A 19978-nucleotide genomic window follows, 5' to 3' on the forward strand; every position below is an offset into this window, starting at 1 on the left:
AACTTTTCATATCTGAAGGGATTCTGTAAGAAGGAAGAGTACAGACTCTTTAGCAAGGTCTGTGGTGATAGAACAAGATAAGATGGTTTCAAACTAAAAGAAAGGAGGTTTAGACTGGACATAAGGAAGAAGTTTTTTACGTTAAGAGTGATGAGGCACTGTAACAGGCTGCCCAGAGAGGTGGTGGACGCCTCGTCCCAAGGTCAGGCTGGATGGGCACTTGATGTTGCTGTATGTAATCATTGCAGGGATGTTGGACTAGATGACTTTTAGAGGTCCCATCCAACTCAAACAATTCTAAAATTCTATGGGATTTGTCTTCTTTCAGGAGCATTCGAAGGTTTCCTGTATTTTATGACTTCATTTTAATCTGAGGAATTTGAAGGATGCGTCATAGCCTGGGAGCAGCTGGAGACACCAGCTGAACGGAGTCTGTCCCCTGAGGGGGCTGCAGACCACTCTTAGACTTTCTGCAAAACTTCCTATGCAAAAAATAGGCTGCATGAAAATAGCCTGTGGCTAAGATACGTAGAAAATGCAGACATACGGACACCACTGCTGCTTCCTCTCCCCAGGTAACTGCTACAGCTGCAATGTCTGAGGGCTGCTGTGAAAACTTGAAGGAGAAAAGGGAGACTCTGAGACTGCTATTTGAACTGCTCTGCTTTTATTGTAGTGTGTTATCAGGAGATATGTCATCTTACAGAGGTACTGAGGCCGCACAGGACAGCTAAGTGTGGAGGCTGACCTGGGGCTCTCTGTGTACCTCCCACGTCAGACAGCGTTGGCTGGCTTCTGCCTTTTGACTCATTGTGGTGCAGCTCGTAGCTACACGCAACTGGTTCCTCTTTGTACCATCCCTTTCTCCCCCCCCTTGCCCAGAGGAAGTAACAGGCTTCTGAAGATCTTCACTACACTTTAAAATGTGATTCCACTGCAAAGCAGCGTCATATTTTCCTGTTAATCATGGCAATGGCCACGTGACATTTACAAAGGTTTGTGGTGACGACTGACGCATTGCTCGCATCGATTCTTTATGAGCAGCACCTTTTCTTTCTTCGCTTTGTGTTAAATATATTTTCCTTATGTTGGACTTGGTTTTTGTTAACCCACTTTAACTGTCATTTTACATAGCTCAGGGCTTGCATCCTGTATTTGATGCACAGTATAATGCAATCAGAAGCTGCGTTTTGTTCCTCGTGTCTGAATGCGGTATTTCCCTAGCTCTAACTGTGTCACATCCTCTTCTGGGGGAATGTACCACCAGATGGTTTCTTTTCACTGAGCTGTCACAGGAGGGCAAGGAGCTCTGTCTGTCTGCGAGACAAATCAGCTGCATGCTATAATCTTGGGAGCATCAACAGAAAGAAATTTGTGAGCAGTGCAAAGAAAACAGGGACTATCTGGGACAAATTGTCCTGAGCTGAGCCACTTCTGAATTCTCTGTTCTCGTGAGGACAACCAGAAGGGAGCTACAGATGTTCCAGTGCTGTTCCCTGGTGCGTGGGAGCTGGGACCAGGATCCCAACTGGGCCAAACCCCTGTGCTAACATCTCGTTTCTGCCCCCCAGGACTAAGATTATCCAAGGACCAGAGTGTGCTGCCGTGGCTGCCTTTTGCCTTCTGTGTTCCTGTAGCTGGATGTCCCTTCTCCAGGCTGATACTGAGTGACTCCCTTCCCCTCAGCATTCATGAGAGGCAATCGAGCGTGAGCAGTGCCATTCCCAGCTGCAGTGTGGAGGGTAATGGGAGAGTGATGCATGCATTGCGGGGTCTCATTTCAGACACCACCATCGAGGCTGAGCTAAAACTTTAATTTATTTTAATGCAGTTGTTGGGGCATTTTAATTCCATCAAAGGAAATGACACAAGACAATCTACAGACATTCATTTGCTGCTTTTATAAATGAATTGAATTCAGCTGTGCTGGGTTTCTCCTTCTGGGGCTCCACTTTGAGATTTACTTCTTGCTCAGAGGCGTAAGCAGTTGAGGACTGTGAACCTTAAAAATTGCAATCTAAATTCAGTGTTTCATACATGAATATTTAAGCAAAGTGATATTCTCTATTCTTTCTGTAAGGCCCCATTTTTAATCATTGATGTCTGTTCTTTTGAGCAAATAAGCTCCGTGCATACATGACTTGTATGCGTTTTTTAAAAATGATAGCTCTCTGGGACAAGTTCCAGTATCACAATATGCTGTATATGAATATTTATGGATCCATCAACTTTGGTGAACATTGAATTTGCTGATAAACATTGCAGAGAACTTTTTTTTTTTTAAAGAGGCAGAAAAACAATTTCCAAATTGGGTCTAATTCAGTGCGTATTTTTGGCAAAAAATAATCTTTTGCTGTTGTTTTTAAGAAAAAAAAAAACAAGCTTTTTCACTGAAAGCTACTTTTGCATGCATAATTTATCTAAATTATAGAAAAAAGCAACTTTTTCATTGATACTGAATGACACAAAACACGAAAATTATGTCATTTGTGGCAAAGATTTAAAGTGAGCAAAAATGAAATTTGAGAGTTTGGGAATATAAGACTTACATTACCCATTACCTGCATGTTGGTTGTAGAATACTGATCAATGTGCTAGCATCAGCATTTTCAGGCTGCAATAAAAGTTTTCATCCAGATACATTGGTGTTTTGTTAGAATTGTGCAGAAAACCTATCAAGCTGCTGTGAGAACGTGCATACATCTTGCATCGTGTATAAGTTGCACTGAGTATTGTTGCCTCTTGCACTCAGATCACAAATGTAGCACTGTTGCTTCTTTTTCAGTTCCGTAAGTGTGGCAGTATTCTATTGGTTTTTTTTTTTCCTTACTTGATATATTTTTACATACATAGAAGGACATATATATGTGTCCTTCCTCCCCTCGGTATCTTCAATGAAACATCCTTGTATTAATATGGGCAAAATGAGTGTGAACAGAGCATGACCATAAATAACCCAAAAGGAAGGTCCTGTTGCAACACGTATGATGTTTTTAAATCAACTGTGTTAGAAAGATACTTGCTAGCTTGGTGTGTATTGGTGTTTGATTTAGGAATGAGAACAACATATCAGTATTTCCCATAGGATGGCAACACCATTTTCCAGTTATCTCTAGCTGCTTGTGGGAGATTAAAGCGATGCAGATGGTGGTATGAAGGAGAGAACAATGAAAGGACCAAGAAGAGCTTGAGGAAATGCAGAGGTGAGTGCTGGAAAATCAGGTAACTTCATGGGAATGTGGAAAGGAGCCTTGAGACAAAACTGTGGCTGCAGATTTTGACGGTAACCCCAGCTAGGGTATGGCTACTGCAGTGTAATAAAAACAGGCACACACTGAGACCTCTGCTTTGTCACTCCGTGATGGGGTTACAGCAATGCAGTGGTGGGAATCCTTTGCTGTGACTGAGCCAGCGGGAGCTGTAGTAGGGCTGTAGGTGTTGAGATCTGAGTAGAAAAGGATGATATTTTGACTGTGGGAATACATAGCCACATTTTCCAGTACAAGTATGCCAGAAAAATTTGGGTTTATTTATGTATGATTAACTGACTGTAGGAAAGTACCAGCAATGTTTCTCATCAGGCCTGTGCTCAAGCAACAGCCCTTTTGCCAAAAAGAAGCTAGCAATTTGTAAGATATGGTTTGTTGAAAAGTATACACAATTATGGAGTCATGTTAGTTAATAAAATGCTTCCTCATTTCTCTGTCTCTAAAAGCAGGAAACAAGCTCATGTTTGTGATCTCTCACAAAAGGACAGTACAGCTTTCACTTCTACTGCAGAAATGGAGTTACCCTTTGAGAAACTAAAAGCAGGGCAAAAATTTAAATCATTTCTCTGGGTTACTTCCTTCAAATAGCCAAGTCTAGGTCCTGAGTTTTCCCATAAATGCTGTTACCTTGATTTTTTCAAAAAGAGTTTGATGCACGCATCTTTGCTCTTGCAAAGTCTTCTCTTCATCTTCTGCAGGTAAATCTGTGAAGCAGCAGTAAGAGGTCTGTAGCAGTCTGTGCTAGCTAGCGAGCTAGCTGCTCGTGAGTAGTGGCTGACTGGAGATGATGGGAAAATGAGATCTTGGGTTTTTAAAACTGGTTTGTAAACAGAAATCCTTTTTGTTTCCCAAGCATTTTTTGCTTTCTTCTTTTTAGAGTAAGAATGATACTTGACATGGGTCCTTCTTACAACTTCTGTTTTCAAAGAAAAAAAAGGCTTTTCTTCCCGTTTTCTTTGAAGGGACTTGCATTACAGCTTGTGACTACCCACCATTTCCTTTGCCTTCTTTTACTGCAGTGATGATTCCTTTTGCTGAAGATGATTCAGACATGGGCAGTTCAGGCTGCAATCCTTTTCTTGATGATCCAACTGATTGGAGGGTCAGGTAAGGAAGATTCAAGCTGTGCTCATCACTGTTTGATACTCTGTATTGCTGACTCACGGGTACACTGAAATTTTACTGTTCACCAGTATGAAGAATGATATTACATCAGCTGACAAAATAATCCTGTGCTTTGCAGAATGGCATAGAATATTATTTCTGATAAGGATTCAACACAAATAATCTGAAGATTCATCTCTTGTTCAGATGAGAAAACACCAGCAGAGCTATGGTTTCTGGCAGAAAAAAAATAGATATATACCCATATCACATATGCTCCATCAACTACTATGCCAGATGATCTTGGATCTTATCCTTCTTATTGGTATATGTTCATAGAGTATCCTGAATTGGAAGGGACCTATAAGGATTATTGAGTCCAGCTCCTGTTCCCCTGCTATCCCAGGATTTTCTTACACTGTAATTTGTGCACCTTATCTCAGAGAAGGACCTGGTGGTCCTGGTGGATGAAGAAGTTAAAATGAGCCAGCAGTGTGCTCTTGCAGCTCAGAAAGCGAATGGAATCCTGGGCTCCATCAGAAGAGGGGTGGCCAGCAGGGACAGGGAGGTGATTATTCCTCTCTACTCTGCTCTTGTGAGGCCCCATCTGAAGTACTGCAGCCAGGTCTGGGGCCTCCAATAAAAAAAGATATGGAGCTGTTGGAGAGGGTCCAGATGACAGCCACAAAGATTATCAGAAGGTTGGAGCACCTCCCCTAAGAAGACAGGCTGAGGGGTGACCTCATTGCAGCCTATCAGTACCTAAAGGGAGCCTATAAATGAGGGGAGTCAATTCTTTACAAGGGTAAATAATGGCAGGACAAGGGAAACTGGTTTCAAGTTGAAGGAGGGAAGATTTAGGTTGGATATCAGGTGGATGTTCTTTAAAGAGAGAGTGGTGAGGTGCTGGAACAGGCTGCCCAGAAAGGTTGTGGATGCCCCGTCCCTGGAGGTGTTCAAGGTCAGGTTGGATGGGGCTCTGGGCAGCCTGGTCTAGTATTAAATGGGGAGGTTAGCAGCCCCACATGTGGCAAACTGGTTGGAACTTGATGGTCCTTGAGGTCACTTTCCACCTGAGCTGTTCTATGATTCTTTTTTTTTTTTCTTTTTCCTTAGAAAAGGTAGTTTCCTTTACTTTAAGGGTGAATCTTGGGCTCCCCATCAGTTTTTCAATGTCCATATTAAAGTGTTAGGAAACTATTGCCAAAAGAAATGGAGAACTGTAGCTCACCAACGCACGTTGCATACAGTGGAAAGGCACCATTTCCACTGCATTTTGAGATCTCAAAGACAGTGATAGAAGGAAGCAGGACCTGGAAACTGAATACTACTTATGAGTTTCTGTGAGAGCAATGCATTCCCAAGGCTGCCAGTACAGTAGGAAAGTAGAAATTTTTAAGTATGGTGAAGCCAAGAGCTGGATATTGATGAAAGCTTAAGGATCATATTTAATTTTTTCTTTCTCTGTTTCTTTTTTTCCCACGTAGCTTATAGAAGCGTGAATGTGCAGGCTGGTCATGAGGCTGTGTTGAATTGCCCATCAATTTCCGAGCTGTCTTTGCTAATGGTGACGTGGAAGATGAAATCCAGCACTTCTTGCTTTTTAGCTTATAGAAGGGATCTCAATGAGTCAAAAATGTTAAACTGCAGTGAGAGGATGATGTGGAAATACTCACCCAATCACGACCTAGCTCTACGTATTTACCCCGTGAACCTGAATGACGAGGGAAATTACACCTGTGAAATTGTCAGCAGTGAGGGGAATTTTCTTTCTCTCTTTTCTCTGACTGTCATAGGTAAGACGCACCTGCACTTTTTCATTGTTGTGTGGACATAAAACAGATTTGAGATGTTGTTAAAGGACCAAATTGATTCTTGATTGAAGATAAAGATGAGACTTGATTTAGTATGACTGGAGAGGGCAAGGAGCCATACGAAGACATAGGGCTGTTTTAATGAGAAATAATGAGCTGTTATTTGTGGTGTTTTTTTTTTTTGTTTCTGCCTCATGATCAGGGACTGTTTTCAGATGCTCCAGATGAACAGTCTGGATAGATTCTAATATTTGGATACTTTGGATGTAACATGGAATTTGAATGCTATGTGAATGTTCTCATGAACAGGAGTGCACACTGTTGGTTAAGTTAGTGCAAATAGATGATATTAAATAAACATTACTACTTAAAGCTGAACCAAATTTCACAGTGCACACATTGTGTACTTTGTTTGGATAAGGACCAAACAGGAAGGAAGCATGAGTTTCAGGACATTATCTGGAAATATTTAACTCTTCCAGAAGCATTGAAAGTTGTAGAACTGCATCACTAAAATAAAAATGATTTTAGGCTATTTTCAACCAAGGCAGGAAGAGAAAGTATTAGGAAACAAAAGCAATGCATCAGGCAATCTTTCTGAGACGCGTAGATCATCTCTAGCTTTCCTTAAATTGCAAGAAACATTTTATTTATGACAGGATTTTTTGTTCTGATCATCTTAGCTGATTTTTAGTAATACTCGGAAGGCTTATGGGAAAGTTATTCTGCAAATCAGTAATTTGCTACTGTTAATATTTGTCCCTTGATACTAGTTTTTTTTTTTTTTTTTCTTTCTTGCAGAATCTGTTTTGTCAAATGCAGAACATAAATTGTTAGGCTTTAGGCAGAATAGTATTTCTCCGTTTCCTCCTTTCTATTCATACTATGAATTTCTTAGCCTGTAGCTTCAGCAAGCTACAGTGTTTTGTTCAGTATATGCACTGCTATACTTTTAAATCTTCATTTAATCCAGCCCTATCCAACATCCCATTTTCTGTTACAGTTATGGTCATCCTTTGGAAAACATGAGGAAACCACAACTCTAAGTGCAGCTACCAATTTTTAGAGATATTTACCTTGGACTTTAATGTGTTTTTCCCTTAAAGATGGTTGCTGTTAATATTCTGAATTATTTTAAAATATCTTAAGTTGGCCACCCAAAAAATAAAAAATAGTACTGTTTTTGTTTCTCAGTTAGAGACCCTCTGGAATAATGACTGTAGTCTATTTACTTCTTCTGCAGTCCCTCCTACATTTTCTCTGACCTCTGACAAGAAAGGAGAGGCTGTTTGCCAAGCTATTGCTGGAAAACCAGCTGCCAAAATCTCCTGGATCCCTGCAAGTAATCACAGTGTTGAGAAAGATGTCCACCACCTCAATGGAACAGTGACCAAGGTCAGCTACATAAGTTGGGTCAACAGCACACATCCTAATGTCACCTGCCTGGTTACCCACCCAGCTGTGAACCAGTCTCTCTCCCTAGATCTGTCAGGTAAAGAACATCGATCTGTAATTGTTCTACATCATACTCTTGTGACTGTGGTTTTCTTTGCAGCTGTTTCCACTGAATGCCAGGGCTTGGCAGATTGTTTAGTGGTGAAATGCCAAAGTTCTTGTGCATGTTGATAGAAAAATTAGTAATTCAGAGTTAGTCAGCTGAAACCAAATGTTTCACAGCATGGTATGAGGAAGTTTCCAGTGGGAGCTTACTTGGATCTCCATTTTAAGTTACAAGAGCTCCTTATTCTCTTTCAGTGATCCTTGTTTAATTAGTGATGACAGAGAAGTTCTCTCTGCAGTAACTGTGATTTGTTTTTGATGTGAAACTTTAGACCCCTTGAGCTGAATTTTTGGACCCCTTGAGCTGAATTTTTGGACCCCTTGAGCTGATGAGCTGGATAAAGTGGAGAGTGGCTGTGTGTTACTCTTGAGCAAAGGCAGTAAAGGTTAAACTGGCTATGCTGGACTTGATATGTTTCTGCCATCAAAATTTGTAAGAAAATCTAAATAGTGCTTATATCACCAAAATATCTTAGCAGGGACATGAAGGATGGAAATTAACACAGACAGTCACTAATTACAAAATTCTGGAGGGACGTCTGGTCAGTTCTGCTGATGCACTTTTGGTATCATTTGTACAGAGGGAAGCTATGAAGGTGTATGGGTTGAAAATGGAAGTATATTTGTACACACTGGATGAGCGAAACAGTTCCTTTTGTGGATTGGCACCTAGACATCCCATCTGTCTCTCATTGAAGTTATGGGGGTAGAGCATGATTTTTCTTATTAAGTTAGATACCATCATCAAGTAGTCAGTGGGTACTGACATCTAGCTCTGTAACTGGTTTTCTTTTTCCCCCCAGACAATTCCTCCAGGCTCCAGTATCTCCAGATTGGACTGCCTGTAAGTCTTGCTGTTATCTGTGGTGTCGGAGTGACATTACGTTTGATTTTAAGGTGCAGGGGTAAGTCATTTGATGAAGCTTGAAATGTTTTACATTCCATTGCAGGCTAAGTGCAGGTACTAAGATATGTATCTTATGGCTGAGAGTGGGTTGGGGGGCAAGAATTGAGGAAATTGTTGATATATGGTGTACTGACCCTTTGGAAATAATAAATGGAGGGATGGAATTTTAAAACAAGCCTGGAGTTTTGTAAGAGTCATTGTTATTATACTATTGATGTATTACATATGAGGCAAAGAGTTATTCAGGGAGAGAAGAATACTTGCTATGAGTAGGGTGGGTTTTGAGGTTTTTTTTTTTTTGAATTATCTTGATCATTCTGAATTTACCAACATAAAATTCTACACATAAGACTGAGGAGTTTAAAGACTAGTTTAAGCATTAGTCCTAATGGCAGGTCACAAGCAATCCTCCCTCTATCCTGGCAATTCTAATTTTTCCCTTTAGCAAGTGTAAGAATAGGTCAAATGTATGTTTCCCTGTGGTACACTGATAGTTTCTCAGTCTGTGTAGATTTCATTGGCATTGTGTCAGCTCATGCTGAATAAGTTGATAACGAGAGCTCATGTGAAGCTTTCCCACTCTTGAGATGGCTGTGGGTTGAGGGTTGAAAGAAAGAAACTGAAAGCAAGGATGTTTTTGGGAGAGGAGGGTATGAAGCACTGGGAGGAGGCAACTCAGAAGGGAGTGAATGGTAAATAGAGGGAATCTGTAGAGCACCTGAGTGCCCTATTCCTCTCCATTGCAATAAATGTTCTGCCTTTACTGCTTTCCTAGATTTCTTCCTTATGCTCAGTGTTGCTCAGATTTCCCCCCCTCTCCCCAACATAGAGAATATTAGATTGCAGATGTAATTAGTGAATCAGGTTTAAACAGATGAAGTGATGGTGTTGGCAAGAGAGAGTACGAGTGGAGACAGAGCAGAAAAGGCAGGAGAAGAAAACAGAAGGGCAGCTGCTGTCAGCAGTGGAGGCACTGACAGGTGTTTACAGCACTGTGGCAGAAGCATGTCACTTACACAGTGAAGAGCTCCTTTGGGGCAGGCAAGGAGAGGAGAAAATGCACTCAGGTGGGTTCTTGGCCCAGTATTTCCCTTCAGAAAAGTACACCTAACTGAGTCAATTCAACCATGTTTCCCAGGGAAACCAAATGTTTCAGCAAAGGGGAAAATAAAACGATTCACATTCAGGGGCAGAGCATAAAAGGTGAGAACCTAACCAGTGAAAGCATTTAAAAAAAAAGCTGCTGAGGGTAGCTAGAGAAGAACTCTGGATATAGCAGCTGTGTACCTTGTTCCAAGAAACCATTTTGATTTCCTGGTATACTTCTTCCAGCTTCCCGGCTACAGAAGAAGGCACATCAGTCACCAGTACAGACTGTGGTGAACTTTGTTTTTTTTTGCTTTTTTATTTTATTTATATTTTTTTTTTTTTTGGGGGGGGAGGGGGGGGGGGGGAGGAGGGGAGTGTATGTTTTGTTGTTGTTGTGTGTGTGTCTTTTTCGTCACCAAAACATGTAATTCCATGACAACATGCGGCTGCTCTGACAAAAATCCAATATATCTCCACATGTGCTGATTGGCTGGAATGAGGAGCAGTGTGTCTGGAAGGGTGTCTATTATTTGGGTGGTCATAACTTCATTACTCAGTGTATCTGAGTAATTGCTTATGCACTAGATAGAGAACAGAGTAAAGCATTTTCTGCTTAGGGATACAATAAATCACATTTGCAATGTTCAAGCTGAATTTTAGATCTCTCCAGCATTAAATTGTTCACAACACTGCTTCAAACTCTAATCTTAGCACCAATCTTTTGCTTAAGAGTACATATTGCCCTTGATGACAGAAAACTGTGTGATAAAGATGTGATGGAAACAGACAGGTATTTTACAATGAGGGAAAAGGGTGCAGTTCCTTATGCCCTATTAGCAACACAAACAGCAATGAAATATTTATATTTCAAGTTGTAGTTCAGATACACAGGAGCTAAGAAACAGCAGTGTTAAATTTGCCACTGCAAGTTTTACTTCCTCTCTAATTATAGGGTGTTCTGATATGTATTTGACAGCATGATAGCACGCTACTCTCTCCTCAGGGCTCCTGCTTCACCTAATACACCCTAAAAGAACACTTATTTCATATTTAGTTTTCTGCTCAAAGTGAAATTAATAGCTGTGTGCTTTGTTTGTTGTAAACTAGTCAAATGGTGCTCTGAAGTCAGAATGATTAATTTCCTGATACGTTCTTATACGCTATTCTGCACAATTTGATGGGAGTGGGAGCTGCTGAGATCAAAGTCATAACTTCCAGCAAGTTTAAGTGCCTACACTGGAATGCCTGTGGTGGCCTGCATGTTTTTTCTGTCAGAGAAGTTAACATTGATCATTATGACCTATTTTGTTGAAAATACTGACATTTCAATGTTTGTTTTCAATCTCATTAAGAAAAAGAGATTCAAAAGGTTGTCTTGTTCAGACTTTTTCTCTCCACGAACTCAGCTTTCAACCTATATGCCCTGCCCCTTTGCCTTTGGAGCTTAGAGAAATACCTTCACAGATCCTTTGCAAAATTAATGTTGACTGCCAGATTTCTTCTGATCCTGTTTTTCTTGGTTTTCTTTTGTTTTGCTTTTGGCCTCTATAGAGGTTCCAAAAAATTCTTCAACATAATTCAGTGGTCTGTGTTTTTTTCTTATTTTGTAGACTGAAAACTTCGGATTCACATCTTTACAGCTATACACACCTGTAATGGGCCCTTACGTCTCACCAGAGGAAATCTATCAGAATTATAAACCACAAACTACACTTATGAGCTAATTAAGCATGTAGGCACCAGCAGTCTATACAAGCTCAACTATTAATTATACTCTGTTACTTGAGCCTGTCCTTGATCTAGCAAATCTCTTATGCACAGCAGGACAGCAGAATACTCTAAACTGACCAAGAAAAGCCTTTCTCCTTCCTGACATGAAGGGAGCCAGCGGAGCAGCCTGTTTAAGTCACTGATTCCTCTCTGTAAATATCAGTACAGTTGTTAAAACATTTGAAACATGTAAAGACTGAGGAGGAGAAATACACATTTGATTTTGATTAGAGAATAGGTTCTGAGGCATGTGCCATTTCCCCTCACATCTGTAATTGATATATTTATGTGACAGAGGAAAAGGCTTGCTGAAAATATATCACTTCTTTGTAGACCCCCTTAGCATCTAGATTCTCTTTCCATTCTCAAGATGGAAACCACGAAGTGCCATAAGGAGCCCTAAAAAAAAAAAAAAAAAGACAAGATGATCTATCTGAAAGAAATACAGGAATAAGAGTTTTGTTCTAGGTAGATAGTTACATGTGGCAGATGAAAATCTGGTATTTTTCAACCTTTTTTTTTTTTTTATAAAAAAAAAGTGTTTATTTTCAATTATACTTTCTATTGATAATGGTAGAATAAAGCCAATCTGAATTTATACTTAACGTGGAAATGAGAAATAGCAATGGGAAATTTTCTAAAATTCATTTTGAAATAAATATGTAAATATGCAAATATTTATCTCAAATTATTTTGGGGCCCATTTTCTTAGAAGCCAAGATTACAGCCTGGTTTGTAAAAAAAAAATAAAAATAAAAAAAAAATGCAGGTGATCTCCTTGCTTGAAAACAGTCTAACCAAGTTATTTATTTCTTCTCATCTCCCTGCCTCAAGTAGAAGAAAAATACTGATTGATTGATAATTTCCATGTTCATATACTGGGCTTGTGAAACCTTTTTGGAACCCTAATGCAGCACCAAAGTCTACTGAAGTGTGTGCTTTGAATGGTCTTTGTCTTCTTGTTGTTGGAGGAGTTCTCAGGTATGAGGATCCTTCTGTGCCTTTTAATTGCACTTCCTTTTACTTCTAAATAAGCATGGGTTGGCACATACTGATGCTATTCCAGTTTTTCCTATCAGTCACAACACAAAGGCATGAAGAACAACTCCTTGGCTCATGGAAAGTGCTTACTTTCTTAATGATTTCCCATCAACAGAACATTTCATTACATGCAAATATTATGAAAGACCTTATTAGACAGACAAGTGAGGGAGAAAATGCAATGTTTATGCAGAAATAGTAACTTGAAATGTCTTTTGTGTGTGCATGTGAACTCAAAATTCCAGTCTTTTTCTTCTATTACAATACTGCTTACATATCATTTCCTTCTTTAGGTAAAAGAATGTGAATTGCTGATACACACATGGAAATCCTATCTCATAGTGATTGTAGAGTGCATCTCAAACTAATGGATTTTTTTTCCTTTCTGTATTTTAATCCCCTCTCCTGTTCTGATGTAAGGCAGAAAACAATAATAACAGCTGGTAGTCATTACTGGCCGTCTATGACCAGCTTCAGCAGTTTGTTGGTGCTATTGATATCATTGTTTTAATTTTGATATAGGAAACAGGTTGGGGTAGGGCACAGAAGAGGGAAGAAGAAAACGTAAAGATTATGCTACGGCATGGAAAAAATGATTTTCTAAATGCATAACATTCTTAGTTCTTAGCTACAGCTGTCATCGTCCCTCTAGCACATTCTCAGAAAATCACATAATTCAAATATGGCTTGCCAAATAAGCAAAATGCGACTGGAGTTCCTCTTTCTCTCTCTCTTATTACACAAAGGATACATGTGGAAAATAACAGGACCGTAATGAGTATGTTCTTCAAAGACTTCTTTATGTCTTAGAAGAAACAATACAGACTGAATCTTTTGGTAACCTGCTACCTTGGATTTTTCATCCAGAAAACAAAGGAGCCATGACCATGTGTAGGCACTGGTGCCAGCTAACCTGTGTATTTTCTTCAGATAACAAGGAGTATGATGTCATACATCTGTACAATTATTTGCAAATGCATGAGTCTCATTTGACTTACTTGATATTTAAAGAAAGTAAACTGGCATAGAATTTCTACTACTATTGCTTGCAATAACAGCTTGCAGCTAAAAAAACGTCGTGTGTAAGTGCAAATTGTGAATTAGCATATCTTCCAAAAAAAAAAAAAAAAAGAAAGAAAAAAAGAAGAAGCAAAAAGCAATCGCTTAGACTGCATCTAGTAGCTACAATGACAAGACACTAGTCCCATCACTGGGAGCTCACAAGCTCACACTCAGCAAACGTTTTATTTAGAGGCATTATCAGATAGACAGTGCAAACAATGGAGAACTTAGACCTAGTGGAATGTGACTGAATTTGCTCTGAGCCAATGAGAAGGAGAAGAAATGAGAAATGCTGTTGACAGTTGTAGTCAAGTTGGCAATAGTCAAATTATTTTGTCTTACATGGAGGGGAACGCGCAGACATGCGTGTGTATTCACACCAGGGAATTGGATCACAGGTGATGTGCCAAGCATGAAACTGAATATGACATTGACTTCATCCAGATGGAGCAGCAGTGATTATTATATGACAAGGAACAATCATGTTGGAAATGTGCTGTGCAGAAATTAAAGTAATAGTGATTTAAAGGCAGTGGAGGAGTGGGTTCACACTAAGAAATTATATATAAAAAAAACCAAACAGTGATAATATGAATAAAGTAGATTAGTCACGACCAAAATTGTTTTAGGAAAGGATGCTAAAAGAGGTCCTCCTGGGATAGACTGGAAAGTTGAATTTGGAAATGAACAAATAATTCTTTAATGTTACTAAAGAGAGAAATACTCCTGAGATTTGTGTCACAGGAAATTTTAACTTCTCAGTCACTGAGACTAAAAACCATTAGCAAAAATAGACCATGTCACTGGTATGAAAATTTAAAGGTATATTTAACTGAGCAGTCAGCAAACCAACTGAGAGTGCTGCTACTCAGAAGTTTGTCTCTGTGACTAACACCAACAGTATAGATAAGGTGGTTGTAGGAAATACCCAAGGTGATCACATGAGATTGATTTAATTTATGTGAGTTGGAATGCAGGTCTGTGACTTATTCTTACTTCAAATAGGGAGAACCATACATGATGAGGGAACTAAATGGTGAAGTCACTAGGAGTAAGACTTCATTTTAACTGAAGCCTGGAATTTTTTTGGTATTAAATGTGTAGACCTGCTGGAGACTTTTCTTTGCAAAAGAAGTGATATGCCCAGCCAGCTCTGGAAATGAAAGCAAATTCTCTTGAAATAGATGCTAGGAATGCACAGAGACTCCCCAAGGATAAAGAAAAATATTAAGCTGACAAAGAGATTGTCTTAGACATCAAGAAGCTCAGGGATAAAATGGAAATTGTCAGCAGGCTGCTCTTACAAAATACCTTCAAATGCTGAGCAGAAAGCCCTCCTGAGGTGCGCAAGTAAAGCTGTACATGGACTGTCCCTCATGGGGTGGGAACAGACCTCAACTCTGAATCCCTCATCACATTCCTATAGTTTAGGAGACTCAGGGGACACTGTGGTGTTTGTATTTTGGGTCACACACCATCACTAGCTAGTAAGTAGCAAAACTGTATGTGGAGGGCAAGAACCATTCTAGATAAGTGTTTGGATATTTTTCTTTAACAATGAGAACATTTTGGTTCAAATTTCTTTTGAACACCTGGTGAGGTTGGCCAGGCTGGGCCAACTTTTCAGCTCGAGCATCATTTTGGCCTGAAGACAGCTGCCCAGGGCAGGAAGGGTCAGCCAGAGCAGTGAAAAGCTTAGAAAATGACACCAACAAAGTCCTGCAATGGCAAGTGTTAGGAAACTAACTATCAGCTCAGCCTCATTGCTAGCTTGTGTAATGATTTCACATCAGAGCATTCAGCAGGTTCTCAAAGCTCTCTTTTGAGGCAAGGGGAACAAACAAGTAGATTTTCACTGAATTTCTGTCCCCTCCTTACTAATGAGGATAAACATACCAAAGGATCCCACCCGTCTCAGGAGGATGTGCCCCTCCTTAAATCCTGTGGCTACTTTATCTAGATCAAACAACACTGGCTCCGAAGGTGTGACAGCAGTTGGCCAGCATGCAGTTGCTCTTGCTTGACCCATATCTGGAGGATCAACTCTATTCCTCAAGATATCAAGGGATAGCTTGGGGAGCTATCTCAGCCTAATTTTGAATGGACAGAGTGGAGATTTGATTCTGGGCTTCTACAGTTGCGCTCATCATTTTTCCTACTGGCTTCATACAAAGTTCCTTTCTCTCAGTCATTTTTCACTTTCCAGTGTCTCTGACAACACAAGCTGACTACAGTATTGCTGATTCTCACTTATCATTCGTAAAGCATTTGATACTTTTGTTTAGTGTTCTCTTTTTCCTTAAAACCCCAGCTGTCTGAGACCTAGTTTCTGTATTTGGTCTCCTTTGTGACTATAGAGGAAATGTGATGTCTCTTGTCCTAAAGAAATACTTGAAAACTCAGTGGATGTGGACAGCACAGTAATCAGTGGTAAATTCAAATAAATAATTTACTGTTTTCTGAAGCCTTAGTCACAGTTTTGAACAATAAGGTTTAAAATGATGACTAAAATAATAAATATTTTTGTATTCTTACAGAAAATCTTTACTCTAGACCCCATTTTTATGTTGAAGGAGCATCCCTGCTTGTTTTCTGATTTCAGCATTTTACACATTTTTGGAAATATTGTAGTGAAACCTAAAGAAGTAATAAAATGATGTCAAAGTAAATGAGGATTTTTGTGTTTAATTCTTTGCTGTTTTATGGTCTCAGGCTAGAAATTTGTCTCTCTTTCTCTCTGCTTTAATTCTCTTTCTCTGGGGATGATATAACTTTTCTTTTCCTGGAAATGCATTGTTTTAATCACTGTAAAAGATAACAAAGAGGCAAGATACTAGGCTAGTGGCATTGTGGTAAGCATCACATCTCAAAAGAAATAGCAAAAAAACTACCTCTAAACTCTGGATGTTTCAGACTGGATCATTCTAAATAATTCTACCAAGTTACGGTGTCCTCTTTGAGCTTGTGAGGTAAGGATACCAATAACATTAGTTATAGTTAACTAATAACATTAGTTAATGGTTGGTTAATGATCTGAGCCTTGCTGCTGCCTCAAGCCTTGTTTTTACTAATATAAAGATATTTTCAGCTCTAATATTGAGAAAGGCTTCAGAAAAGCTACGCATCTGTGAAATGAGTGGGATGAGTTTGCTTTAGTCTGTCTAAATAGGAAATATAGTACTGAATAAACTGCTTCTATGCTGCTTGAGTTTTGTGGCTAGATTACTATGTCCTGGGCATTGTGATACATTTATCTAACTTAGAGAACAAGATGAGAAGATCAGCAAGGAAATTGCACACTGCATTGATTCTCCACAGTCATAAGTCCTATGCAGAGTAGGCACTGACTAATACTGTTGGATTCTGTCTGAATTTCAGACAGAAGCAGCCTGGAAGGAAGGTATTCCCCAGTTACCTCTGGACACAATAGCCACCAGACAGAGAAAACTGCTGACTGACAGTGTTGTCATTCAGATTAATGGCTGGCTTATCACTAGATTCTTCTTGTTTTGTTCTCATTTTCTCTGGGAGTACTCTTTAATCTTCTGGGGTCAGTCTAACATCTTTATTCTTGTACTTTACTGATTTATGTTTGGAAAAAAAAAAATCCAGATTATTAGCTTTGCTCTTTTGGCACCTCTGCAAAATCACAAACAAAAATGTGGGCAGTGATTGCAAATAGTACCCAGGCTTCAGTCTCAGTCTCTTCCATGGTTTGTAAAACCTCTCTGAGCAAAGCAGTGAAGATGCAGATGTTAACAAGTGTAAGGAGACAAAAATACTACGGTAAGGAGAATCCACCACCAATGAGTGGTACCTTTGTGAAAGGAGGAAACAGAAATATGCTCCTAAATGCTTGGATAGGCTAGGAGAGACATAGTATGTGCTGCTTTGTGCAAGATCCAATATGTTTATGCATCATCAGAAGCAGTCAGGCTGCAAGAGCTAAGAGTAGTTTGCCAGGAACCCCCATGTCTGGCTAGCTGGAGTTTCTGAAAGGAAGGAAAATTTTTAAGACTGTAATCAAACACAGAGGCTTGGCCCACTGTTGTCCACATTAGAGGTTATGGTGAGGACAGTAAAACTTTGTTGTCTCAGGGTGATTCTAGGAAAGTTATCTATCACAGCTGTGTTATCCTGTGTTCACCTGCCAGCTGGATTCTACTTGGCAATTAGCCTTGAACTGTTGATTTCCAGGTTTTATTAAACACAGGCTATCTGCAGAGGAATGAGACGCCAATGATTAATCATAGCAAAATCCATGTCTTCCTGCCACGGAGATGTCAAGGAAAGACACAGAGATTGAGGCAGATTGCTATAATTCTGTTGAATCATGGAAAATAAAAACATAAAAGCCAGGCACCACCCCTTCCAAATGATTCTAGGTGGTCCTCTTCACCCTCCCCTCACACAATTGAGGCCTCCTTCTCCTGAAGAGATGATGCAAATAGCTCTGCCTTAACATCATCTTTCCTTCCATTTCAGCTGTCAGGTAAGGGATTTAAATCTCTGCTCTTCTGCCTTCAAACTTAATGACTAGATTTTTCCTTCTTGCAGATAAGAAGTTATATTAAAGGTATTTCATCAGGAGTGTGCTTAGATGCTTCTTTTTTGATATCACTGCTGTTCACAAAATGAATGGACTGGCAGATGTTTTCCCTCTTTTTGTTATAGCTGCATTAAGCAATCTACAACCCTTCTTAAATGGTGAATTGAAGATAGTCTTAAACCCAAATCTAGCTTTCTACATTTATGATTTTGGATGGTAAACATCTAGATAACTGGGTAGCCTAGAAGAGCAGGATACTGTAAGAAAAAAAATTCAGAACAAGCTGTGTTTTTATACTATGCCAAAACGTTGGATAACCTTCTAACCTTCTGTAGTTAACAGGAATGTTATCATTTCTGGGGACACCAGGAGTTGGCATAGCTTAGCTTTATGTTGGGTTAGGTTCTTTGTGGTACATCTCAGATTATGCTACTTATTTTAAAACCGTATGCTGTCAAAGTGAAGCTAAAGTAAATGCATAGAGTAAGTTAGCTGTAGTATTATGGGAAGGTACTTCCTCTTAAATAAAGCTTCCTTAACTTATGGCAATAAAATACCTCATTTTGATTGTCTGTCTGCAGAGATTAGTAAAATCAGACTATATCCAGTGTTCTGCAGGGTCTATGTTTTTCTCAGACAGAAGAAACAAGCTAAAGGTGAATGTAAACATCTGACTTCAGTTGCTGGGAGTTTCCTTCATTGCATTAATCTTGACAGGTTGCTGTGTTTTTATTTTTATTTTTTTTCCCCAGAGACTATTAAAAGAATAAGTAGAGGATACAGGGTCCATGTAGCAGTCTTCTTCCAAATCCTGACAGGTATGCTTAAGGACTATTTGAAGTCTGTTCTGTCTGCCTAGGATGTGACAAGGAAGATAACATTCAGATACTGCAGCTAATGTCTGCAGCCTGTTATAGTTATTCTGAACCCATCTCTCAAAGAACCTCTTTCTTTCCACCACCTGAAGAGATCTTAGAGGAAATCTAACTCACTAGGCTAAAGTCAACATTTGGCAATATCTCCATGGATTCGACAAAGGCAATGCCATAAAATTCTGTTCAGCTTCAGAGTGAAGATGTGATGCAAGGCAAGGACAGCTGGATTAATGTTGGATGAGTGCAAACTTTCAGTTACAGAACTTCCAAACTATTTTGTAGGGAAGATTTGGAAGGCATAGTTGTCAGATCCATGCAGTTTCTGGAGATTCCAGAGTTGGATCAGAATGGGATTTGGACAATGCTCTACTGATTTTTTTTTTTATTTATGGATGTACTCAGTGAGCAAATGACACTAACTGCAAAGAAGTCATACTCTATCCTGCAGCTTGGACTCATGGCTGGTTGAGACAAGCAGAGAAATGTTGAAATGATTTGTGCGGAAAATGCTGACACTTTCCTTTAATACAAGCAGACTGCTGGTTTCTGTAAAGTACCCAGCAGTGATGATTTACTTCAGTATAGATCCCATAGGATTAACCAGCAAACAAAATAACAGAATTGATGAACTAACTCTCTGAACATCCCAGGTCTGTGAACAGCACAGAGAAGGCAATGGATGCTGTAGCAAATTCTCTTCCTGGTTACAAAGACCAGAGCCTTCTGGAGCATATTCATGCTGGGCTGCTCTGTTGTTCCAGCAGCATAATGCTAAGCAAAAGGAAAACTATACTAATTGGTCAGGGGGGAATTTTCCTTGCACCAAAAAGCCCTCATGAGGCTCAGGATTGCCTGTACCTTAACACAGCTTAATGACAGCAGCCTTTATAGTAGACAACACTTGCATTAACATTGACACATTGCAGAGATAAAAGGTC

The 19978-nt window shown here is 39.6% G+C and overlaps 1 protein-coding gene across 5 annotated transcripts; it reads left to right on the forward strand.

The window, feature by feature from the left end:
- The first annotated feature begins 777 nt into the window (after positions 1-777).
- LOC128091041 (cell surface glycoprotein CD200 receptor 1-B-like) lies at positions 778-11936 on the forward strand. Of its 5 annotated transcripts, XM_052703946.1 has the most exons (9): positions 1136-1499; positions 1572-1742; positions 3086-3203; positions 4289-4376; positions 5861-6169; positions 7431-7679; positions 8551-8652; positions 9987-10033; positions 11354-11936. In XM_052703946.1, the coding sequence occupies exons 4-9, from the start codon at positions 4310-4312 to the stop codon at positions 11465-11467; spliced, it is 888 nt and encodes a 295-aa protein (XP_052559906.1). In that variant the 5' UTR covers positions 1136-1499; positions 1572-1742; positions 3086-3203; positions 4289-4309; the 3' UTR covers positions 11468-11936. The 5 variants fall into 5 exon arrangements, with proteins under 5 accessions (XP_052559922.1, XP_052559906.1, XP_052559911.1 ...); XM_052703962.1 differs by lacking the exon at positions 1136-1499 and adding an exon at positions 778-995 and having other exon boundaries at positions 3086-4376; XM_052703951.1 differs by having other exon boundaries at positions 3054-4376.
- The last annotated feature ends 8042 nt before the right edge of the window (positions 11937-19978 follow it).

The sequence above is a fragment of the Tympanuchus pallidicinctus genome, unplaced genomic scaffold (assembly GCF_026119805.1).
Source record: "Tympanuchus pallidicinctus isolate F22 unplaced genomic scaffold, pur_lepc_1.0 scaffold10, whole genome shotgun sequence".
NCBI classification, from domain to species: domain Eukaryota; kingdom Metazoa; phylum Chordata; class Aves; order Galliformes; family Phasianidae; genus Tympanuchus; species Tympanuchus pallidicinctus.